General features: G+C 33.7%; 2 protein-coding genes across 2 annotated transcripts in view; both read left to right on the top strand.

The window, feature by feature from the left end:
• The first annotated feature begins 10,227 nt into the window (after positions 1-10,227).
• Positions 10,228-18,240, top strand: LOC141519057 (olfactory receptor 4C11-like). The gene is made up of 2 exons (XM_074231529.1): positions 10,228-10,315; positions 16,829-18,240. Exon 2 carries the CDS (start codon positions 16,834-16,836, stop codon positions 17,752-17,754), a length of 921 nt encoding a protein of 306 aa, XP_074087630.1. The 5' UTR covers positions 10,228-10,315; positions 16,829-16,833; the 3' UTR covers positions 17,755-18,240.
• The window catches only part of LOC141519056 (olfactory receptor 4C15-like), a 32,012-nt gene continuing 17,401 nt past the window's right edge, over positions 10,453-25,063 (top strand). Inside the window, exon 1 of the mRNA XM_074231528.1 lies at positions 10,453-10,530. The gene's annotated coding sequence lies outside the window, so the exon portion shown is untranslated. The remainder of the gene's footprint in view (positions 10,531-25,063) is intronic.

Genomic DNA, 25,063 nt, shown 5'->3' with positions numbered 1-25,063 from the left:
AACAATGTACACCCTAACAGCAACATAAGGGTGATGATCAACCTTGATGGACTTGCTCATTCCATCAGTGCAACAATCAGAGGAAATTTTGGGCTATCTGTGATGGAGAATACCATCTGTATCCAGACAAAGAATTGTGAACTTTGAACAAGGAACAAATGCCATTAACTTTAATTTTAAAAAAAGTTATCTTATGTAATTTTGTTATCTCTTATACCTTTTTTTCTTCCTTAAGCATATGATTTCTCTCTCATCACATTCAACTTAGATCAATGTATACCACTGAAACAATGTAAAGACTAACAGACTACCTGCTGGGGTGGGGTGGGGGGAGGGAAACAAGATTAAGGGAAAAATTGTAAAACTCAAAATAAATAAAATCTTTCTAAAGAAAAATAAAAAAGATAAGGAAGAAAACCGCATATTCCAAAAAAAAGTATAGGCAATGAAGAAATTTCAATAATAAATCGTGACATACCTTTAGTGGTAAAGCATTAAAATTCTTAGAAGTTAAGTTAAATGAGTTGTCGAAAGACATAAACATTGATTAGGGCCTCAGCTTTCCTCTTTCAGAATAAGATAAATCTAAACAAAATATAAACAAGAGGAAGTTAGAAGGTGAATAGAATTTTAGAAAAGTTAAATGTCATAATACTCTAGAGAAAAAGGAATGGGGAGTAGAAAGAAATATACCTTTTATCCCCAGAAGTGCATGACACCTACACAAAAATAGATATTTATCATGACATAAATACCTCACAAACAAATGTAGAAATATTTAATGCATTATTTTCAGATCAATATAAAATAAAAATCACATACAATAAAGGGCCATGGAAATTAATTAGAAAATGAGTTGGAATCTAAATAAATCATTCTTTAGATCAGAAAGCACATCATTGGAAAAATCAATATGTTCATCCCAAAAAATGAGAACAATTAAACAACATATTAAAGCTTGTTGGACGCAACCAAAGCCATTCTTAAGGGATATTTTATATTTCTAAATTCCTTCTATGAATAAAATAGAGATAGAGGAGATCAATGAACTGGCAAGCAACTAAAAACACTAAAAAATGGTATTAAAATCTCTAAATAAATGCACAATTAGAAATTATGAAAAATAAAGGAGAGATAAATAAAATTGAAAGTTAGGAAACTTTTGGACTAATAAGACTAAGAATTAGTTTTATGAATAAAATGCTGACAAAATATAACACAAAGATGAATTTGATTAGAAAAGAATAAATAAAACCAAATTACCAGTGTCAAAAATGAAATGGGTAAATTCAACATCAGTGATGAGGACATTCAAGTAATGATTAGAGACTTGTTACCCAATTCTATGCCAAAAAAATCTGATAATCTTTTTTGAATTGGATGAACATTTACAAATAATATAAATTGTCCAAATTAACAGAAAAGTAAATAAAATACTTAACCAAATTTCAGAAAAAAAATTGAGCAACCCATCTATGAACTGTCTAAGAAAATATCTCCAACACATGATGAATTTATAAGCGAATTTTGCCAAATGTTTGAACAAAAATTAATTCCAATATCATATAAATATTAAAAAGAGGTGTTCTACAAAGTGCTTTCATAATGCCCATATTATGGTGACGCCTAAATCAGAAAGAGGCAAAGTAGAGAGAAAATATAGATTAATTTCCCTAATGAATGTGGATGCTGAATTTTAAATAAAATGTTAGCAAAGTGATTACTACAAGTTTTCATTAATATAATACATTATTAAAAGAATTAAATAGGAGAAGGCAAGATATTAGAAAATAAATCACAACCCATGAGGAGGCACAAAAAAGGACCTCTTTTAAAAGAGGGAAAGAAAATAGGATTTGAAAACTAAATAAGTCTTGCTCTTGACATGTTTTTTTTTATTTTTATTTTTTAGGTTTTTGCAAGGCAAATGGGGTTAAGTGGCTTGCCCAAGGCCACACAGCTAGGTAATTAGTAAGTGTCCGAGACCGGATTTGAACCCAGGTACTCCTGACTCCAAAGCCGGTGCTTTATCCACTACGCCACCTAGCCGCCCCGTTCTTAACATATTTGACCCAAAGAAGGAAAACATGCCAATTGAGTTTAAAAATTTATCTTTCTTTTGAGGGAAATGGTGTGGGGGGATGTAAAGGAAGGGGAAAGAAGGAGCTTACAAGAGGAAAGGGGGAAGTAAAAATAATAGTAAAGTTAAAGTTATAGTAAAAGTTAAAAATAAATAAAAGGAGAAAGGGAGGAGGAAAGGGAAGAAGGCTATTAGATTGAAGGACTGATTGAGAGAGACAGTAGCCATAAGCAAAACGCTTTTAGGAAGAAATAAGTGGAAAGGAGAGAGAAAAGAACAAATAGAGGGACGATAGGATGGAGGGAAATACAGCGTTAGTAATTATAACTGTGAATTTAAATGGAATGAATTCTCCCATAAATGGAAGTGGATAGTAGATTGGATTAAAATCCCAAATCCCACAATACATTCTTTTTAGAAGTCCATTTAAAGCAGAAAGATAGACCTAGTGTAAAGATAAAAGACCTTAGCAAAATACATTAAACTTCAGCTGAAGTAAAAAAGAAGGAATAGCAATTCTGATCTCAGACAAAGCAAAAACAAAAATAGACATAATTAAAAGATATCAGGAAGTAAATTATTTGATTCTAAAAGATACTATAGGTAAGAAATTAGTATCAAAATTAAACTTCTATACACCAAGTGCTATGACATTCAGATTCTTAGGGAGAGTCCAAATGAATTGCAAGAAGACATAAACAGCAAAACTTTAAATATGGGGTGCCTTGGTCTGCCTGTCTGAGAATTATATGAATCAGATCATAAAATGCACAAGAAAGAAATAAAGAAGATAAAGAAAATTTTGTAAAACTTAGATATAGTAGACCACTGGAGAGAATTGAATGAGAATAAAAAGAATATACTTTCTTCTCTTCAGTATATGGAACCTACACAAAAACTGACCATATATTAGGCATAAATCAAATGAAGAAATGCCTGAATAGTAATTTCATCCTTTTCAGATCATGATACAATGAAAAGGTACATGTAATAAGGGACATGGAATGATGAACTAAAATTATTATTTTCTAATTTTTAGGATTTTGCAAGGCAATGGGGTTAAGTTGCCCAAGGCCTCACAGCTAGGTAACTGTCTCAGGTCAGATTTGAACTCAGGTACTCCTGACTCCAGAGCTAATGCTCTATCCACTGTGCCACCTAGCAGCCCCAATTGAAATTAATTTAAATCTTAATAACAATATTAATGAATAAGTGGATCAAAACTATATCATTGAAATAATCCACAGAACAAGGACAATAATGAGACAATAAAAATCATATAAAACTTGGTAGAATGAAGCCAAATCAATTATTATGGTTTATTTCAAATCCCAAAATGCCTATAATAATACATTTGAGAAAGTTAAGATCAATGAATAAGACATGCAAATAAAATTCTATAAAAAAGAACAAATTAAAAATTTCCTATTAAATGGCAAATTAGAAGTTCTGAAAATGAAAAGAGGAAATAATAAATTGGAGAATTAGAAAACTTTTGAACTAAGAAACTTAAGTATTTGCTACATAAAATTCAACAAAATAGATAAACTTTTGATTAATCTGATTTAAAATAAAAGAAAGAAGAAAACCAAATTACTGTATCAAAAATGAAAACAGCAAATTCTCCACTAACAAGGAGGAAATTAAAGAAATAATTTTGCAGCTCTTTTAATCAACTATTTGGCAATTAATTTGACAATCTAATTTAAAATGGATAAATATTTAGAAAAAAATAAACTACCCAAATTAGCATTCTTTAATAATATCATTTCATATGACAAAACTGAAGAACAATCAATAATCTCCCTAAGAAAAAATTCCAGGGCATTATAGACTAAGAGTTTAATTCCTCCAAATATTTTATGCAAAGTTAATTGAAATTATATATAGACTATCTGAAAAATATAGCTGAAGAAGTTTTTTTCATTTCCTTCTATGACACCAATATGCGGCTGACACCTAAACCAGGATGAGTCAAAATTAGAAAAAGAAAATTATGCATCAATCACCTTAATAAATATAGATGCAAAAATGTTCAATGAAATTTTATCAAGGAGATTACAGCAAATTATTACTAAGTTAATACACCCTCATCAGCTTGGATTTAATTCAGGTTTGCAGGGATGATTCAATAGTAGGAAAATAATCAGCGTTGTATATATTGTTCAATTAATAACAGTAAATCCATTATAATACAGATTTTCAAAACAATGCTATAAATTTCTATGAGAAAACAATATTGAATTTCCAGTTTATAGAATCCCTCCAAAGCTGACTCCTAATTTAGGACCAAGTAAGTGAATTCTCCTTGGCATGAAAATGTGTGTATTTAACCACAGTAAAGTTTATTTGTAAATTAAATATCAAGTAATAATATATTGTGAGTTTCTTGAGGGCAGAAGGAGGAAAATTAGGAAGAGAGGGGAAAGGGGGACAAGGAAGGAAAGAAAGAGGAGGACAAGAAGGGGAAGTGATGATGATGGTAATGTTGATAAAGAATGGGCAATCAGTAAAAAGCTTTAAATTGTAAACATTTCCTTAAATAGTGATAATTTGAACAAAGGTTGTATTCAAAGAAATTTGGTCATGTCTCATATCTATAGCTATTCTATATCTATAACTATACCATCTATATCTATATGAAATCAAAATAGCTAGAAGAATCATAATTCTAGAAATTAGAATGAAGAAACCAAATGGGGTACAGGGAAAGAGAACTCATGATTTTTCTTTTGGCTTACTTTTTCCACTACTTTTGATCAGACAAAGACTTTAAGATTCCAAGGTTTTATCTTCACATGATTGTCTTAGTAGCAGTCAAGTAACGTCTTTACTAGGAGCCAAGGAAAACTAAATATGGACTCACAGTTATTGCAAGGAGCTCAGTAAGTGCACTTTGCACAAAGTAGGTTCTAGAAATTATTTCCCATATTATAAATTACAGTGTTCATTCTAAACTATGTTCTGCAGAACAGAGTACAATGAGGCAGATGTAGTCTGATAGTGACAGTTTGTCTGAGCTATCACTTTTCTCCTCCTTCTAATCATATCTCATTTAATGAAGCACAAGAACAAATAAAAAGATATTCAGTAGTTAGAATAACAGCTCTATAGATAATCCCTTAAAAACCTTCACGACATCTTCTTTAGTATTGTTATTTTTAATGATAATAATATTTTTTTATAATTATTAATAATATAAAAGGAAACTGAGTAGTGGAGACATATTTACACTTCTATTTTGGGGGAGAGATTAGACTGGTGGATAGCTAGAACTCCATAGTACTTGGGGGGTACTTTGTTTAGAAATAACATTACAATTATCTAATTTGATCTTCACAGCAACCCTGGGAATTTGGTTGCCTTAAAAACTTTATTGATTAAGAAAAAGAAAGAAATAGAAGTTAAATAATTTCTTTACTATCATGTGGTTAGTCACTTCTTAGCAATGTAAATATTTTATGTCAATTAACATCCCTGCCTCAGTTTCTTTCTCTGTAAAATTGAGACAATAGCATGAATATCACAGGATTGCTGAGAAAATAAAATTAGACTATATTTGTAGAACACTTTGCAGTCTTTAAAGTTATTGTATCTATCATATTTTCTTCTTATATCAAATGGTAGTATAATGACAATAATGACTAACCTCTACATACAGTCCAAATATTGCTATTATGATACATGTACAATATATACATATAAAAGTGCATATGTTGATATGTACATAAACATATAGATATCTAGGAATTTAGAGATTATGATAAAAGCTATAAAATCAATTTTGGAGGTACATCAGAAAACATAAGTATTGGGGTGGCTAGATGGTGCAATGGATAGAGCACTGGCCCTGGAGTCAGGAATACTTGAGTTCCAATCTGGCCTCAGGCAATTCATAATTTCCTTAGCTGTGTGGCCTTGGGCAAGTCACTTAACCCCATTGCCTTGCAAAAAGACAAAACAACATCAAAGACAAAAACCCTAAAAAAAAACATAAGCATTAATTCACTATTAGTGGAGTTATGAACTTGTCCAATTATCCTGCAAAGCAATGTTTGTTTATGACAAGAAATAATAAAATTTTCAGCTTTTTGATGCAGAAATTTGATTGCTAAGAGATTTACTTTAAGGATGTCAAAGACTGAATCAAAAACATACCAAAGTATTAATAATAGAACACTCACATTATCAATTAATTGTTAACACATGAAGTTACTAAGTGGGACTAAACAGTTATTAAGCACAAATAAGGAGAGAAGAAATAAATTTGGGTCACTGAGAACAATCCAAAGGTAGGTAGGTATGATCCTGCAACCTTTCTGACCTCCTAGGAAAGTCACACTTTCATGACATCCTATAAATGTGTTAATTCAGAATTTGAATAAATTTGAATATAAAGAAAAATCATGCTCCAAAGTCCAAAATGAGGGATTTTCCTTTTTTCTGAAGATTTTCTTGACACATGCACTTAATCCAAATTTTCAAATAAAGATATGCCCCTGTGAATGGAAAAGCAGTGAATGTTATGTAAAACAGAATCTATAAATGTGCAAGTAAATGAAATACAACGGAAATAGTTGCCACAAAAGTTCTGGGTTGGTCAATTGTGTAAATATGTCCCATGAATCTATATTCTTGGTGAATGCATATTTTTCAATTTGCACCCCCACCCCAAAAGAACATAGAGACTATGGTGCTTATAAGGTCTTTGTAGGTCTTTGCCTTGATGGTGCTGAGATTTTCATCCTAATGTCGTTGTCTATGTTTGTAGTAGCCAAATATGGACTTGTCAGAGGCATTTCTGCATTCCACAGTTAAGATATTCATTGTGTCTCTTTTATCTTTTTGTGGAATTACTAATTTTCATGTGAAACTTTGTACTTTTATTTTGATGCTAGTCTATTTCAATGCTCATACAAGTGATATCACAGTGGTGGTTAACTGTACATTAATCTGTATTGCTATATTTCCCTCTTCCCCTTCTCTAAAACAGCCATCTTGAATTATCTCTGCATATACATTTTATAATTTAAATGCCCAAGTTTAAACTTGGAGAAGAAACAAATTATTGCTCATTTCTTGGTATAGTTGAGTGACTATTTGTGTACCACTCCTCTCTCTGTCTCTTCTCAAATCTTCCTCTCTCTTTCTCTCTCTCTCTCTCTCTCTCCCTCTCTCCTCTCTGTTTCTGTCTTTCTGCTTTTCTTTCTCTCAATTTCTCTTCCTTGTATCTCTAGGTCTCTGTCCCTCTGTCTCTTTCTTTATATCTGTTAGTCTGTCTCTATATGCAGTTGACTTCTGATGCCCAAGAAGACCTTGATTACATTTTTTTCTTCCTTCCTTCCGTCCTTCCTTCCTTCCTTCCTTCCTTCCTTCCTTCCTTCCTTCCTTTTGTTCTTTCTTTCTTTCTTTTTCCCTCTCTCTCTTTCTCTTTCTGCCTGCCTTCCTTCCTTCCTTCCTTCCTTCCTTCCTTCCTTCCTTCCTTCCTTCCTTCCTTCCTTCCTCTCTCTCTCTCTCTCTCTCTCTCTCTCTCTCTCTCTCTCTCTCTCTCTCTCTTTTTCTTTGTTTCTCTTTATTTCCTTTCTGTTTTTCTTTCTCAAAATGGCTAACTTAGAAATGTTTTGCATGATTGCACATCTGATATTGCTTGTCTATTCAAGGAAGAGGGAGGGAGAGAATTTGGAACACAAACTAAAAAAGGAATGTTAAATGGTTTTATTGAATGTTATTAAAATAATAATAAAAAAATTTATTTAAATAACCATTGCTCCCTTCTTTGAAGCAATCTTTCCAAACTTAAAACAAAGTCAGAAGCCTTTGCTTCTTGTTAGTTGCTAATTTGTGAACAAGATAGGAAAGGACGTAGAAATTCCATAATAAAACAGTAAAGTTCCTGCTTTCAGGAGGTCCAGATTTTAAATAGGACATTTAATGAATTAAAGTGACTGATTTCATGGGAGATTCAGAAGTTCATCTTGTACTTAGGGGCTGGAACACAAATAAGCAGCAAGGATAGTCACTGAGGAATGCAGGAAAATCTGGCAATGTCAATAGTCACAGAATGGTGATTTTTAAGTAAAGAGGCATGCCTCTAATGGTCAGGGTGGAATTTATCTTTGGGTTACATTAGGAATCTCAGGAAATGGAGTATGGATCTGGACAAGAGAAATTTATTTGAAGAACTGAAAATTTTCTGCCTTCTAATGATGGAGGCAAGCAGTGGAGCTGATAGTAGGAAGTAGGGTTTCCCGTAGCTGTCTATTCTACTTTTATTGCTATTTTACGGAAAATTAATTCCTATATCATTGAGGCAAATTCAGAGATATGCCATAAAAAAGAAATTAAATAAGAATGTGTGTTTCATATGCATGTGTATATTTGTGTATATATCTGATCTTACATGCTATATGGGTAAGAGCTGGAGGGATTATTATACATATACACTGAGATTGTTATTAAGAAAACTGGATTACTTAGCTTTCATGTATATTTATGATTTCATGGATGTAAACAATACAAAATTTGGTGTAAAAATTCCTAATCATTAATCAACAAACATTTATTACCCTTAGTGTGAATGGATATCAAAAACTAATTGTGATCCAGTCATAGGGCTTTTAAAAAGTCTATTGCTTTATTGGGGGCGGCTAGGTTGTGCAGTGAATAGAGCAGTGGTCTTGGAGTCAAGAGTACCTGGTTTCAAATCTGACCTTAGACACTTAAAAAAATACCTAGCTGTGTGTTCTTGGGCAAGTCACTTAACCCCATTGCCTTGAAACATCTAAAAACAAAAAAGAAAAAGAAAAAAAGACTATTGCTTTATCCAAGGTCAAATTGTTAGTGTGATAGAAGGGAACCTTGAAACCAAGTCTTCTTAGCTTCAATGACAGCCTCTAGTCACTATGTATATTTTTAAAAGCATAATGGATTTTAAACTGAGGAGCACCTAAGGATTGGGAAAGTCTTCTCACTTTTGTGACAAGGGAGGAGACTGAGGACCTGATTGTATAAACCCCTTGCCCAAGGTCCTCTAGAAAGTGGAGTGTGAATTTGAACCTATGTCCTCTGACTCCAAATACAGTCCTCTTCCCATTACATTAAAGTTGTCTCCTCTTTCGCTCGCAATTTATGAATGCATGACACATGATTTCATTATGGAGAAAATGTTACCTCAGAATGGTTAAAAACTTAGTCCCTCATATGTTCAAATATTTGATTGCCATACTATTTGTGGTTTAGCCAAAATGGACAAAAGTAGAAATATTAGAGGTAGGTAAAACATCATTCCTTATGCATGAACCAATGCAAAGACTTGCCTTCACTGCTCAGAGACTTATTTGTGATCTTTGCCTTAAAATCTGTAAGGGGAAAATATGAGGGGGGAAAAACACAATTATCAATATTTTCTTACATATGAAATATTTGGAAATAAGTTTTCAAAAGAGGAAATAGACAGATTTTTCTCTCCCTAAGTGTTTTGCGAAGAAAGTTTTTTTTTTAATTTTCATAACCACTCCTTAGTTCATTTTCTAACACACAGTAGCCCATATAATTTTTTGACTTTACCTGAAGAAACTCTGAGTCTACTGAAAAGCAAACCTTTCAGAATTCAGTATATGTCCTTCTAATAATGACATTTATAAGGGGAATGCTTCTTACCAGAGAGGAGAGAGTCATTGAAGACCCAATTTGTTTCCTTTATGATTTTTTTCCCAGGTAAAGCCAGCTCTGGCACAATCTGAAGTTGCAAAAGTTGAGTTAATTATTTCTTGCTGTAAGTGATGTCCCTCAGTCCCTTGGAGGTTGAAAGTTTATTCTCCAAGTTCATAAACTTTGATGCAATTACTATAAATACTTGATTGACCAGAAGAGACAGTTAGCTCTAAGGATAGGAGTGGATAAGGAGCTTGGGGTGAGAGAGGGATGGGGCCCCAGAGTTGTTACTACCTGAGTTCCAAAAAACCTTTGGTTCTTGTAGAAATTTTAAGATGTGATCAGAAAAATAGTCTCAGTTCCTTTCCTAGCAAGAATAAGAATCTATTTTAGCATCTCTTTTGGAAAGGAGCCTTAGGACAATGACTGGGCAGTGATCCCAGATTGTAGAAAACTGTTTTTGGTTTCAATTTTTGGAACAGCAGAAGTTGGAACTTCTGAAGAACTTGGGATATTTCCACTAAGCAGCTTAGACCTGGCAAATGGAAGACTCGAAATGATTTATTTTGCAAAAGTGACTGTGTGAGTTTTGAATTTTTTTATATTTTTCTACTCCTTACTCTTACTGCAGTAGTGTCAATACTGTCCCTGAGAGCATAAATATGTGCACATTTGTCTTTTGGGACAACAGAATTCTATGCAAACACTTCCAAGATTCACAGATCTGGTTCACAATTCCATCTGTGACCCTAAATCACCGAACGTTTACTGCTAACAAAGAGGACTAAGAGGAAAGAGTGAGTTATCATCATTATTCTTAGTATCTTTTTAATCATATTTCTGGCAGGTGTGCAGAAAAATAATGCTGGGATTAAATGTTATCGAGATCTCATTCTCTTTGTTCAGTATTTTCCCAACCAATGCAGAAATAGATAAAAAAAATCTTGTTGTTTTTAATTGAGTAAAAGGTAACATAAAGTTAAATTCTTAGTATGCTGTTAGTGACATTTATATTGCCTTATGTCTTATAAGCATATCATCTATATTGTTGAATCCATAGAAAAATATGATGATGATGAAGAGATGACTTATAGATATAGTTGACACAGAAATGTAAATTTTGACATTGTGGAATAATTATTTAGTGTATCAGTCTCCACAGTCAAGATCATTTTCCCAGATCCCTATATTTGCTTCAGAAACTAAAGGAGTTAGAGGGAGATGTATGTGTTTTCATGGATTGGTTATTCTCCTTTTGTTGCCCTTTCTTGTCACCTTTGACCTTTTGGTGATGCTTTTGGGACAGAAAAGTAGTTCAAAGTTGTAATCTCCAAATAACTATTTAGGGGCAATTCTCTTTTACTGTGCTTCAGGCTTAGAGTACCTAATTATAAAAAGGAGATACAGAAAGCTCAAAATATTCCTTAATAGCATATTTAAAATCACTTTTCCTCATCAGTTTCTTTTTCCTGAGCCCTCCAATTAGAGACTTTTCTCCCCTTTCTATAGTATTCACCATTTTCCTATTTAAAATACTATCTTTGGCTTAAATACCACTTATTCTCTATTTCTTCCTAATTTTGTCATTTCATAGGTTAATGTCACACTGGGAAGACTTGCCTGCCTGCATTTATTTATGTATATAAAAGTAGAAGTAGAACATAGGATGTAAAGGAAAATAAAAATCGAGAATGCAAAACCAGAATCTGTATTTCATAGATAACGACAAATCATTGCAAGATTGGAAAAGGGAGAGAATGGCGGAAGCAATGATTTAGAAAAAATTATCTTATCAAAGAAAGAACGTATTTTACTAGTTTTCTGAATTACTGCAATTTGCTGACATCAAATAATTTAATGTTCCTGAATAGAGATTGAATTCCTCTGCTTCTCTCAATCTTCCTTTGCCTGCCTCTGACTCTATAAATTTGCTGTTTTTATCTGTCTTTGTATATGCATACTTTCCTTCTTCTTTGCTTTTTTCTTCTTCATGCTTGCAAAATGCACACACATTTGACAACATATGGATTTTGTGAAGTATATTATACATGTGTGCACATGTGTGAATTCATACATATAAATAAATGGATAATTTTCCTATTCTTATTTTACTACCTCCAAATATACCTGTCACCATCTCCTCTAGGCAATTGCCCAGCTGACGGAAGATGTTTCACTTATTAATTCTTTTTAAATCCAGGAAATATCAAAGCACATTCTACTTAGAGATGACTTTTTTGGTCAGCAAGACTACAGTCTCAAAAGAGGGTTGGAGGACTAATGGACTTTTAAAAGTCTTTATAAAATATTTTTGATATAGTATGGATTCCTTAATCTCTGATCTTTATTTTCCCTATCTGCAAATGAGAAAGATAAACTAGACGTTTCAAAATATTCCTTTCAGCTTTCAATTTGTGATCCTAAATTTGTCAACTTAGCTACAGAATTGTACTTAGTTACTTCAACAATCAAACTCCTGGATTATTTGATTTTCCTTTTACCTTATCTTTCAGGGCTTACCTATGTTTTCCCGTTTCTCTCTTTCTTCTTTTTATCTGTTTTCAGGGTGGTTCCTCTGTCTATCTTCCTTTGTTCAAGCACACAGGCATGCATACACATATACATATATATGAGATAGGGTGATGTATGCACACAATATGCATATGTATATTCATGTAAATCTATACATATAAACACACATGTGTATATATGTAAACATTTTTCATCCTCTCCCTCCTTTCAGCAAAATATGGTTCTGTTTATAGTATTGGGGTTTCCTATTTTCCAATTTAAAGGAAAATGAGTAGAAATATTCTTGTTCTTACAAGTAACTAAAAATGAGAAATGTAAGTGTATTTTTTCCCTTATGTCTTTTATTTCATTTAATTTTCTGGGTATCTGTGATATCAAATAGATAAAATCTTTCCTTCCTGAATTAGTTTGGGAAGCATAAAATATTTATTGAAAATCTACTAAAAACACAGAATCTTTAAAACAGAAATAAACTTGTTTTGGGAATATTAATGGGGGGCAGATATTGCATTTGCTAAGTACCTCTGCCTTTGCTAATGATGCCTTTCTCTGAAACGAAATTGGAGAATGACAAATGCTCTTTTTTCTGAAATGCTGTGATATAGAGGAAATACTATGAATCTGGGAGAATACTCAGGGATTCTTGAACCTGCTAACTCAATTGAGGAACAATTTAAGTTACTTAGTCTAATTATGCCTCAATTCCTCCAAAATGTATGTGCAATAAAGGTGAGCATACCTTCTCTAATTAAATCACTCCAATGCATATAAATTCTGTATGCAATACATATACATATATAACACATACATGTAAAAGACACATATATATATTTACATGTTTACAAGCATTTTCATTTTCCTTTCAGATAGAGAACAAGGTACATCATATTTTACCTAATGAATATTTAACACTGTATAAATTCTTAATTTACTGAAAGGATTGAGGGGACTAAAGTGGAGAATAGAAAAAAATTTATCTGTATGTATGTATGCAACTCTGAAAACCTATATCTCTAAGGATCTGTCTCTGTCTCTGTCTCTTTGTTTCTAGCTCTGTCTCTGTCTTTCTCTTGTTTCTTTCTTTCTCTCTACCCTTGTCTATATATTGCTCTCCCTCCTCTTTATATATATATATATATATATATATATATATATATATATATATAAATATATATATATATATATGTGTGTGTGTGTATGTATGCATGCATATGTGTGTACATATATGAACAAAGAAAGGTATAAGAGGAACTCTGAAAATGGGTGAGGAGAAGAAAGAGAGAAAGGTAAAAAATGAGCAGATAATGAAAGAAAAGGGAAAAGGAAAATCAAATAGTCCAGCAACTTGATTGTTGCAGTAACTAAGAACAGTTCCCCAGCTAAATTCATAGGATCACAAATTTGAAGCTAGAAGAGACGTTTGAAATCATCTGGTGAAGCTTTCTCATTTGCAGATGGGGAAACTGGGACTCAGAGAGATTGAGAGATCCATCTTAGGTCACATGGGTGACTTACTTTAAAAAGTCATGTCCCCTAATTGGCCCTCCACCACTTTTGAGTCTGTATTCTTGCTGATTAACAAAAAATCAAGAGATAATAGCAAACAATAAATATAACACCTTCTAGCAGCTGAACAATTATGTGGGAGATGATGACTGGGATATTTGAAGGTAGGAAAAATGAATAGGCAAAGTGTCTGTCCCTTTATCCATAGATTTTCTGTTTCCTTCACTGCTAATACAGCGGTACCTAACCTTAAGTAACTCCAACTTGGTCAGGAGAGAGGACTAAGCATGTGAGCCTGAAGTAGTTGCTTAATCTTTATAACACTGTGTAAAATAAACACGCAATGATAACAAACAAGGTACAAATTAAAGAAAAGATACTTGAACAAAATTTTCACTTGCAAAGTATACCTATTATCCTTTTTTCCCCATTTATTTTTACAATTTGATCTCTCTGCTTCTATCTTCCAAATCTGTTTTTCCTTTTACCCACATTCCTCTTTTTTTTACAAGGCAAAGGGGGTCAAGGTAATTATATTAATTAATTATATTAAGTGTCTGAGGCCGGATTTGAACCCAGGTACTCCTGACTCCAAGGCCGGTGCTTTATACACTAGGCCACCTAGCCACCCCATATGCCACCTCGCTGCCCAACCACATTCTTCTATTTGGAACGAATCTCTTCTCCCTCCCTTCTTCTCTATTACTATTCCTTTCTGTTCTAGCCTTTTTCTTTCCATTTTTCCTTTCTTTCTTTCTTTCTTTCTTGCCTCCTTTTCTCCATTCTTTCCTTCATTTCTTCTTTTTCCCTCCCTCCCTTCCTCCCCCCATTCTTTCCTTCCTTCTCCCTGCTTCTTTACTTACCTTCATTTTTCTCGCTTTCTCTTTCTCACTTCCTTGCTTCCTTCCATACCAACTTCCATCTTTCTTTCGTTCTCTCCCTTTCTTTCTCTCTCTCTTTCTCTCATTCTCTCTCTCCCTTTCTCTCTCTCACTCTCTCTCTCTCTCTCTCTCTCTCTCTCTCTCTCTCTCTCTCTCTCTCTCTTTCTTCCTCCCTTCATTTTGTTCCTTCCTTCCTTTTTTCCCTTCCTCTCTTGAATGTAACATTCCTCCTTGGAATATTAATCCATAAGAAACCTTTCACTCAATCTGTTTTTTTCGGTTTTTAGGAAAATTTGGATTCAGTCTTTTAAACAGAGAAATGAAGTGATTAATGATTAAAGATAATTATTTTAACTGGCCTTAGATTAATATAATTAAGTGGGATTATAGATTTGGAGTATTGAATGGTGCCTTTGAAATCTATTTGCTCATGTGTTATTACATTCTGATGAAACTGGAGCACATAGAGATTAAAACCTTGACTAATATCAAATGCATAGTAAATGACAGATCAGAACTCAGAACTTCAGACTTACTTCAGAGAGAAACTTTCCTTGAGAAAAGAAAGGTGTACTGCAGAATTCATGTTAATATATATATATGTATATGTATATGTATATGTATATGTGTATGTATATGTGTATGTATATGTATATGTATATATGTATATAAATATATAGTTTTATATATATATATATATGTCCAGTTGTTTTTATTTTATAAGCAGACTTGTGATTTCGGCAGTAACAAGTCTTTTCTACGTAGAAGCACCTTATATTTTTTGTATTTGGTAAATCACTTTAGAGAGTTGCTGGGGGTCTGAGAGGATAATGATTTGCCCTTGGTTACACAGTTTAAATATATCAAAAATATTAGAACCCTGATCTAGCTGACTCTGAGACTTGACTCACTATTGAACTTTATGTTATGAAAAAGTTGAGTTCAATTCTTGTTTCTGACACATTCTAGCTCTATGACTTGGGTAGCATGTCCATGCATGTGTGTGTGTATGAAAGGTTAACATAAATTCACATAAACATATGATGACATTGATTGTTAGAACAATCTTAAAACTTTGACCACCAAATATCTGGAATTTACAATATGGAAAGTGATAGATTCTGGCTGTCTTCTTCTCTCTAAGGCCAAGTCAACTGTGCATTTGAAGAATACAATTAATTATATTAATATCAATGCTGAGATTTATTTCCTTCTGTTTGACTTTCCATATTCTCCCATTATCCCTGCATTTCCATAGTTCATTCTTACATTTGGAATACATTCCATCCTCTTTTCTGTCACAAAGAATTCCTATGTAACTTCTAGTAAATATCTGTCAGTTATTAGTATGTTTGACTTTTAAAACGATTTGTATTATTTTGTGTATGTGTTGTATTTAGTGCATTGTGAATGTTTTACATTTCCTATCTAGAAACTCTGGGAGGACAGGGATGGCTTTTCACAAGGCCTTCAAATGTTTCATTTTTTAGTTGTTTTTTTTTTTTTATTTTACAAGGCAAATGAGGTTAAGTGGCTTGCCCAAGGCCACACAGCTAGGTAATTATTAAGTGTCTGTAACTGGATTTGAACCCAGGTACTACTGACCACAGGGCCAGTGCTTTATCCGATATGCCACCTAGCTGCCCCTTTTCATACATTTCTTTTAATCCATACCTGTTATTTCAACAGTGCAGTGAAACACCAGCATATAACCTAATTTAAACAATGCATATTATCAATTGCTAATAAGGTCATAAGAATAGTATTATACATTTATGAATTTAAGGAAGGAATCAAAGAAAATCCCCTCTTTTTATATATGAGTAAACTAGGAAACAGAAAATTAATTGATTGGTCTAATCGTGTAAAAGCAATTACTGATATAGGTAGTACTTAAGCCCAGTCCCTCTGACTCCCAATGTAGTATTTTTTTCTAATACCATGTCATTTGGAGAATTGCTTAATGAATTAAGAGCTTCAGTGTTTTACTCAGATGATGTGAACATGTTTCTTTCTTAGCCCAAAGCCTTTATTCTTCCCACAATGAAACCCTGGTTCTAAGCTGGTAATTAGGAATATCTTAATGTATTTATTCAATTGAAATTGTTTTCATGATGCTTCCCTTTGAACTTTTTCCTATCGGTAATTCTCATTCGGATCCTTCCTCTATTCACAGAAATCATGAAAATACAGACCAATGTGACCGAATTTGTTCTCCTTGGACTGACGCAGGATCCAAAAATGTGGAAAATAGTATTTGCTATTTTCTTTGTTTTCTACCTTGCAACTATTTTGGGAAACATACTTATTGCTGTGACCATCAAGACCAGTCCTGCGCTTGGATCCCCTATGTACTACTTCCTTTCCTATTTGTCCTTTGCAGATGCCTGCTTTTCTACTACGACCGCCCCCAGACTCATCAGAGACAGTGTTTCCGGGAATCAGACCATCTCTTTCAATGATTGTATGACTCAAGTATTTGCAGCCCATTTTTTTGGCTGTATGGAGATTTTCCTCCTCGTCCTCATGGCCTATGACCGTTATGTGGCCATCTGTAAACCACTGCGCTATTCTACTATTATAAGTCGCAGGGTCTGTGGCATATTGGTATGCTTGGCCTGGGTGGGCTCATGTATCCACTCCACTGCCCAAATCTTTCTTGTCTTAAGTTTGCCCTTTTGTGGTCCCAATTGGATTGACCATTATTTCTGTGACTTGCAACCGCTGTTGAGACTAGCCTGCACAGACACATATGTGGTAAATCTCCTCATTATCTCTAATAGTGGAGTTATATGTATGGTGAGCTTTGCATTACTGATCATATCCTACATTGTTATCCTGTATTCCCTGAGAAATCACAGCTCAGAAGGGAAGCGTAAAGCCTTATCTAACTGTTGTTCCCATATCATTGTGGTCATTATCTTCTTTGTACCCTGCATATTCATATACACTCGACCCCCAACCACATTCCCTGTGGACAAGCTGGTGTCTGTATTTTACACAATTGGCACCCCCTTACTCAACCCTTTAATATATACTCTGAGGAACAAGGATGTAAAAGATGCCATGAAGAAGTTATGGAGGAGATTCATAGGATCTTAGATGAGTGACCACCTAGCAAACAGTATATGAAAAACCTAATTCAGCTCCATATGAAGATAAAGGATTTGTTTTCACCATGAGGGGGCATACCTGAGAACAATTTTGAAAATCAAATAGCAATATTTACAACTTTATGTCACTGACTTTGTATCCAGATCTACTTAAAAGCTAGGAGATTGACCTTGATAGTCCTAATGCCAGGGTCAGTTAAACAGGGATATGAGACACCATGTGGTATGGTTGGAAATTGAAGTCCACCATGGATTTCCCTCTTTCTTTGTCTCTTTCTCTGTTTATGTCCTCTCTCTCTCTCTCTCTCTCTCTCTCTCTCTCTCTCTCTCTCTCTCTCTCTCTCTCTCTCCAGCAATGTAATATTAGAGTCTGAACAAGGAACAGATGAGGGAGAGATGGAAAAGCTATATGAGATGATTCTACTCAGGGACAAAATTTGTTAAATCAAGTCTGTCTGTCTTTGATTCTCTCTCTCTCTCTACTCTCTCTCTCTCTCTCTCTCTCTCTCTCTCTCTCTACTGTTTTTGAAAGTTAAGGTGGAACATATCAGTTTCTGTTACAGTGGGGTTGGGTGATGCTCTTTTCTTCTCACTGTCTCTGGGTATTCCTTGAGATGCCTGATTACTGATAGAACATTTTTCTCTTTTAAGAATCATTATTTATAATGTAAATAGAGATTAACCTCTCTTCTCAAGAAAGGTGGTTTCCCCCATTATGTTGTTGTTGCCTGTGTGACCTTGGGCAAGTGACTTAACTTCTCTGCTGGTCCAAAATGAGAGATTGGGATACTTGGCATCTCCCTGTCTTTCCAGTCCTAAATCTCTGATCTTTTCCTATCTGTGATTCTCACTCCCCAGTTGGGGTTTGGGGGTGAGGAATAGTGTATGCAATGCCAACCATGTTTGAGATTAGGGTTCATTTTGTTGAACTGATTTTTCTTTTCTTTTTTCTAATTTCTTCTATGAAAGATAGCACAGTGGCAATAAGAACCTGTTGGTGCTGCTAACACATTGCCAGGTTTGATTATTTCTAGAGTGTTGAAAGAATATAAGACTGGGATGGCTATTTGGGGCTAAGCTCTGGTTGCCCCATTCTTGATACCTTTGGTTGTAGCTATTACTGGCAGGTGGCAAAGTCTTGCCAAAAGCAGCTAAGTTGATAAAGCGATAGCAAACTATTTCTTGGATCTAGAAAGCAAAATGATGTTCTGCAAGGGCTTGCCCTGGGGAGTGGTCAGAGAAGCATTAATGCTTTCTCCATGACAGATGGTAGGATGTCATTCTTAGAATGCAATGTAATTATTTTATTTTGCATTCACTAGCTGCTGTTGTACTGGTTTGGTATCTGGTTGGCTTCATTGGTTTAATCTCTAATTTGCTTCTGTCTAACTTTGAAAATGCAACATTGGACCTGGAAAATTGATTCTAGTTGTCAGTCAGATGATGAGATTAGCCAAAGGGATGATACCACATACAATGTGAATTTAAGTCAATGTGAAGATTTAAAGAAAAAATGGTTTGTGTACCATGTAATAAAATGTACTTCTGGGAGAATAAATGTTTACGTGATATCCTTTAAAAAAAAAGATTGAATGGTCATTCCTTTCTCTTCCCCATATTGCCTACTAAAACAAACTATAAAATAAATAAAAATAGCATAAGCACAAAATTTAAAATGTTTGTTGTATAAGAGTGGAGGATAAGGTTTGTTGTATATGTTACTTATGAACTGACCAACTAACATTTGATATTGTGATAATTCTAAAAACCATTCCATATACAGAGGAGAATGTCGTTACAAGAACTAGAGGGGATAATAAAAGTGCCATCAATATTTTAGACTTGGATGGGAACTTCACGACCATCAAATCAAAATTTCCCCAATTCTACATGAGAAAAGAGGGAGAGTCGCAAGGTCAGTATATGTTGGAAGAACAACTTAAACCACTTGTTTTTCCTACTCTGATACTGCCGAGCTTTGCCTGTCAATCCTCGAAAATTTGATTGAAAATTCTTCATTGTTTATCCTCTAATTCTCTGTCTTGGTAAGAAGGTTTGATTTTGTGGAATTTAGGTTCGACTCAGTAAGGAACTCACTTTTCAGGCCTTTTCAAGTCACCTAAAATGCACCTGCAGATGGAATTATAGCCCTTGCTTGCCTTGGAAGAATGAAGAGTCATCCTAGGTCTAGCTAAGCCACCCCATTGACGAAATAACCAATTAAGTGCGTTATATTTGGATGTTGATGTGATGCCAGGTATGCTTGGTGATGTTTCTTCATGTTTTTGCCAGTAATGGGGTTGGGAATTTAGGGAGCAATGTGGTGATATGCAATCACAGTACATATCAAAAATCTGAAATTCAATAAACATTTCTATTTAAAATTGCACATATTGTTTCATGGTGTCATTTGATTATTAGGAGGAATTGAATGCGGTTACTGCATCAGCTGATCTTTAAGACCACTTTAACACTGAAATCTAAAATTCTATACAGTCAAAAGTATTGTCTTAAAGTCTCATGTTTTGGGAAGACTGTGGCTTCGTGTCTATCCTATTTCCATCAGTTATATAATGAATTTAGCTCAAGCGAACAATAATATATTATTAAATTTTCTGCATGAGCAATTAAACTGCATAAATTTCCAAATGCTATAAATCACATCTCAATTCATTCTTTTTTTAGATTATCTGGACTTAAGAAAGCCATGGAAGAAATATTACTACTGCAAATTAAACGTAAAAATCTGTTGTGTATAAGTATCTTTTCTCGCAGAGAGCTAGTTAATTATTTATCAGCACACTGCTGCCCCATTCAAGTCCATGAAATTGGAATTCTGATAATTAATAATAACTTTATTAACCACCTTAAGTCCCAGTTCCAAAAGTTTTATAAAAATTCCCAAGCTAAAAAAGCTTTGGGATAACCTATCTATTTCCCAGAAGGAAAGTTTTGAAGAATGGCATTTGATGAGACAAGGGATACGGTTAGTTTTCTGTACAACTTTCTTACGTAGTTCATTCTCAAAACCATGACTGATGTTAAAAGATCTTCATTTTCCAGAAAGGTTTCAATCAGTCCAGACCATAAAAAGCCATAAAATTCAAGTATTGTTCATGTTAATTTTGCTACTGATCTTACTAATTTCCTGGAAGGGAGAAGACATCTTCTGATTTGAAATCCAATTGAAATGAAGCAAAATTCAATTGTAGACATGAGATCATCAGATTGGCACATAGGTCTGTACTTTATATTCTCATAATAGACTCCACTTGAATACCTGTTTTAGTGACTAATAATAGTAATAATAATATATTTAAATAATATTAACAGCTAGAAATTATAAGATTTATAAATTATTTTATATGTTAATACACTTGATTCAAGAAAGGCTATGAGAAATGTTATCATAATAATCACTATTATTCTCATTTTACTGCTGATGAAACTAAGGCAGAAATTTCAGTTTCTTTCTTCTGTTTTAAATTTTACTCCGGTCTCGTAACTAGTTAGCATCTGAGACAAGATTCAGAATCAGGTCTTCCTTACAACAAGTCCCAGACTTTATCCACTGTGCCAAAGTAGGTCACTTCTATAAAAGACTCTTTGAAGGTCACATTACTGAATCTGAGTAGGGAAAAAAAGACATCATCAGAAATAAAAGAATGAAATAAAATTAATCAGATGAAACACAAGACAATGTAATGTTAGTTAATGAGTTTAAGGAGAAAAAAATATCTTTTTAAGGCTTTAAATTTATTCTTATTAAAGATATTATTTGAGTTTTACAATTCCCCCCCCCAATCGTGCTTACCTCCCCCCCACAGAAAGCACTCTGTCAGTCTTTACTTTGTTTCCATGTTGTACCTTGATCCAAATTGGGTGTGATGAGAGAGAAATCATATCCTTAAATAAGAGAAGAGAAGTCTAAGGGGTAACAAGATCAGACAATAAAATATCTGTTTTTTTTCAAAATTAAAGGGAATAGTCATTGCACTTTGTTCAAACTCCACAGCTCCTTGTCTGGAAACAGGTGGTACTCTCCTTTGCAGACAGCTCAAAATTGTTCCCAATTGTTGCACTGATGGAATGAGCAAGTCCTTCAAGGCTGAACATCACCCCCATGTTGCTGTTAGGGTGTACAGTGTTTTTCTGGTTCTGCTTATCTCACTCAGCATCAGTTCATACAAATCCCTCCAGGTTTCCCTGAAATCCCATCCCTCCTGGTTTCTAATAGAACAATAGTGTTCCATGACATACATATACCACAGTTTGCTAAGCCATTCCCCAATTGAAGGACATTTACTGGATTTCCAATTCTTTGGCACCACAAACAGGGCTGCTATAAATATTTTTGTACAAGTAATGTTTTTACCCTTTTTCCTCATCTCTTCAAGGTATAGACCCAGTAGTGGTATTGCTTGGTCAAAGGGTATGCACATTTTTGTTGCCCTTTGGACATAGTTCCAAATACCTCTCCAGAAGGGTTGGATGAGTTCACAGCTCCACCAACAGTGTAATAGTGTCCCAGATTTCCCATATCCCTTCCAACAATGATCATTATCCTTCCTGGTCATACTGGCCAACATGAGATGTGTGAGGTGGTACCTCAGGGAAGTTTTAATTTGCATTTCTCTAATAATTAATGATTTAGAGCATTTTTCATACTTTGATCTCCTCATCTGTAACTTGCCTTTGCCTATCCTTTGACCCTTTGTCAATTGGGAAACGGCTTTTTGTTTTAAAAATATGATTCAGTTCTCTGTATATTTTAGAAATGAGTCCTTTTTCAGAATCATTAGTTTGTTTCCCAATTTACTACCTTACTTTTGATCTTGAGTACATTCGTTTAATCTGTGCAAAAACTTTTTAATTTAATGTAATTGAAATTATCTAATTGGTTTTTGGTGATGTTCTCCAACTCTTCCTCAGTCATAAACTGTTCCCCTTTCCATAGATCTGACAGGTAAACTAGTTCTTGATCTTCTAATTTGCTTATAGTATTGTTTTTTATGTCTATGTCCTGTAACCATTTGGATCTTATCTTGGTAAAGGGTGTGAGGTGTTGGTCTAATCTAAGTTTCTTCCACACTAACTTCCAATTATCCCAGCAATTTTTATCAAAGAGAGAGTTTTTATCCCAATGGCTGGACTCTTTGGGTTTATCAAACAGCCAATTACTATAATCCTCTCCTGCTTTTACACTTAGTCTATTCCACTGGTCCACCACTCTATTTCTTAGACTATGCCAAACAGTTTTGATGACTGATGCTTTATAATATAATTTTAGTTCAGGTAGGGGTAAGTCACCTTCTTTTACACTTTTTTTTCATTAAGCTCCTGGCAATTCTTGACTTTTTATTTCTCCATATGAGTTTACTTACAATTTTTTCTAACTTTAAAGTAATTTTTTGAATTTTGATTGGTAGGGCACTAAACAGATAGTTTAGTTTTGGTAGAATTGTCATTTTTATTATATTAGCTCTACCTATCCATGAGCAGTTGATATTTGCCCAGTTATTTAAATTTGATTTAATTTTTGTGAGAAGTGTTCTATAATTGTTTTCAAAAAGATTCTGAGTCTGTTTTGGCAAATAAACTCCCCACTATTTTATATTGTCTGAGGTTACTTTGAATGGGATTTCTCTTTCTAGCTTTTCCCTGCTGTATCTTGCTAGACATATATAGAAAAGTTGAGGATTTGTGAGGGTTTATTTTATAACCTGCAACTTTTCTAAAATTGCTAATTGTTTCCAGTAGTTTTTTTAGATGATTTCTTGGGAATTCTAAAGGTAGACCACCGTGTCATCTGTGAAGAGTGAAAGTTTTGTCTCTTCCTTCCCAATTGTAATTCCTTTGATTTCTTTTTCTTCTCTAATTGCTGATGCTAACATTTCTAATACATTATTGAATAGTAGTGGTGATAGTGGGCACCCTTGTTTCACCCCTGATCTTATTGGGAATTGCTCTCTAGTGTTTTTAATAGGAATGGATTTTGTATATTGTCAAAAGCTTTTTCAACATCTATTAATATGATCATATGATTCCTGATAGGTTTGTTGTTGATATAATTGAGTATACTAACAGTTTTCCTAATATTGAAGCAACCCTGCATTCCTGGAATAAATCCTACTTGATCATAATGTATTATCCTAGTGATGACATGTTGTAATCGTTTTGCTAAGATTTTATTTAGGATTTTTGCATCTATATTCATCAGGGAGATAGGTCTATAATTTTCTTTCTCTGTTTTAACTCTTCCTGTTTTAGGTAACAGTACCATATTGGTTCCATAGAAAGAGTTAGGCAGAGTTCCATCTTTCCCTATTTTTCCAAAGATTTTATATAGGATTGGAATCAATTGTTCCTTAAATGTTTGGTAGAATTCACTTGTGAATCCATCAGGCCCTGGAGATTTTTTTTAGGGTGTTCAGTAGTGGCTTGTTGAATTTCTTTTTCTGAGATAGGGTTGTTTAGGTATTTAATCTCTTCTTCATTTAACCTTTTTCATTTATGATACTAGCAATTTGGTTTTCTTTCTTTTTTAATCAAATTGACCAGAGGTTTATCAATTTTATTGTTTTTTCCATAATACCAACTTTTGGTTTTATTTATTAATTCAATAGTTTTTTGCTTTCAATTTTATTAATTTCTCCTTTAATTTTTAGAATTTCTAATTTGGTATTTGATTGGGGATTTTTGATTTGTTCTTTCTCTAATTTTTTAGTTGCATGTTTAGTTCATTGATTTCCTCTTTCTCCAATTTATTCATATAAGCATTTAGAGCTATAACATATCCCCTGAGAGTTGCTTTCAATTCATCCCATAGGATTTGGTATGCTGTTTCATTATTATCATTATCTAGGATGAAATGGTTAATTCTTTCTATAATTTGTTTTTTGGTCCACTCATTTTTTAAAATGAGTTTACTCAGTTTCCAATTTGTTCTGGGTCTATATCTACTTGGCCCAATATTGAATATGACTTTTATTGCATTGTGATCTGAAAAAGATGTATTCACTATTTCTGCCTTTCTGCAGTTGATCACTAGGTTTTGATGTCCTAGTACATGGTCAGTTTTTGTATAAGTTCCATGTATTGCAGAGAAAAAGGTATATTCCTTTTTATCCCCATTCAGTTTCCTCCATAAGTCTACCACATCTAAGTTTCCTCACAATCTATTTACCTCCCTAATTTCTTTCTTGTTTGGTTTATGATTCGATTTATCTAGATCTGATAGCGGGAGATTTAGGTCTCCCACTAGTAGAGTTTTGGCTGTCTATGTCTTCCTGTAGTTC

The sequence above is a fragment of the Macrotis lagotis genome, chromosome 3, assembly GCF_037893015.1.
Source record: "Macrotis lagotis isolate mMagLag1 chromosome 3, bilby.v1.9.chrom.fasta, whole genome shotgun sequence".
Taxonomy (NCBI): domain Eukaryota; kingdom Metazoa; phylum Chordata; class Mammalia; order Peramelemorphia; family Peramelidae; genus Macrotis; species Macrotis lagotis.
This window is presented reverse-complemented; position numbering and strand designations above follow the sequence as displayed.

What these genes read in the sequence shown, in the direction of transcription:
- LOC141519057 (XM_074231529.1), top strand. Translation starts at nt 16,834, where the DNA reads ATGAAAATACAGACCAATGTGACCGAATTTGTTCTCCTTGGACTGACG.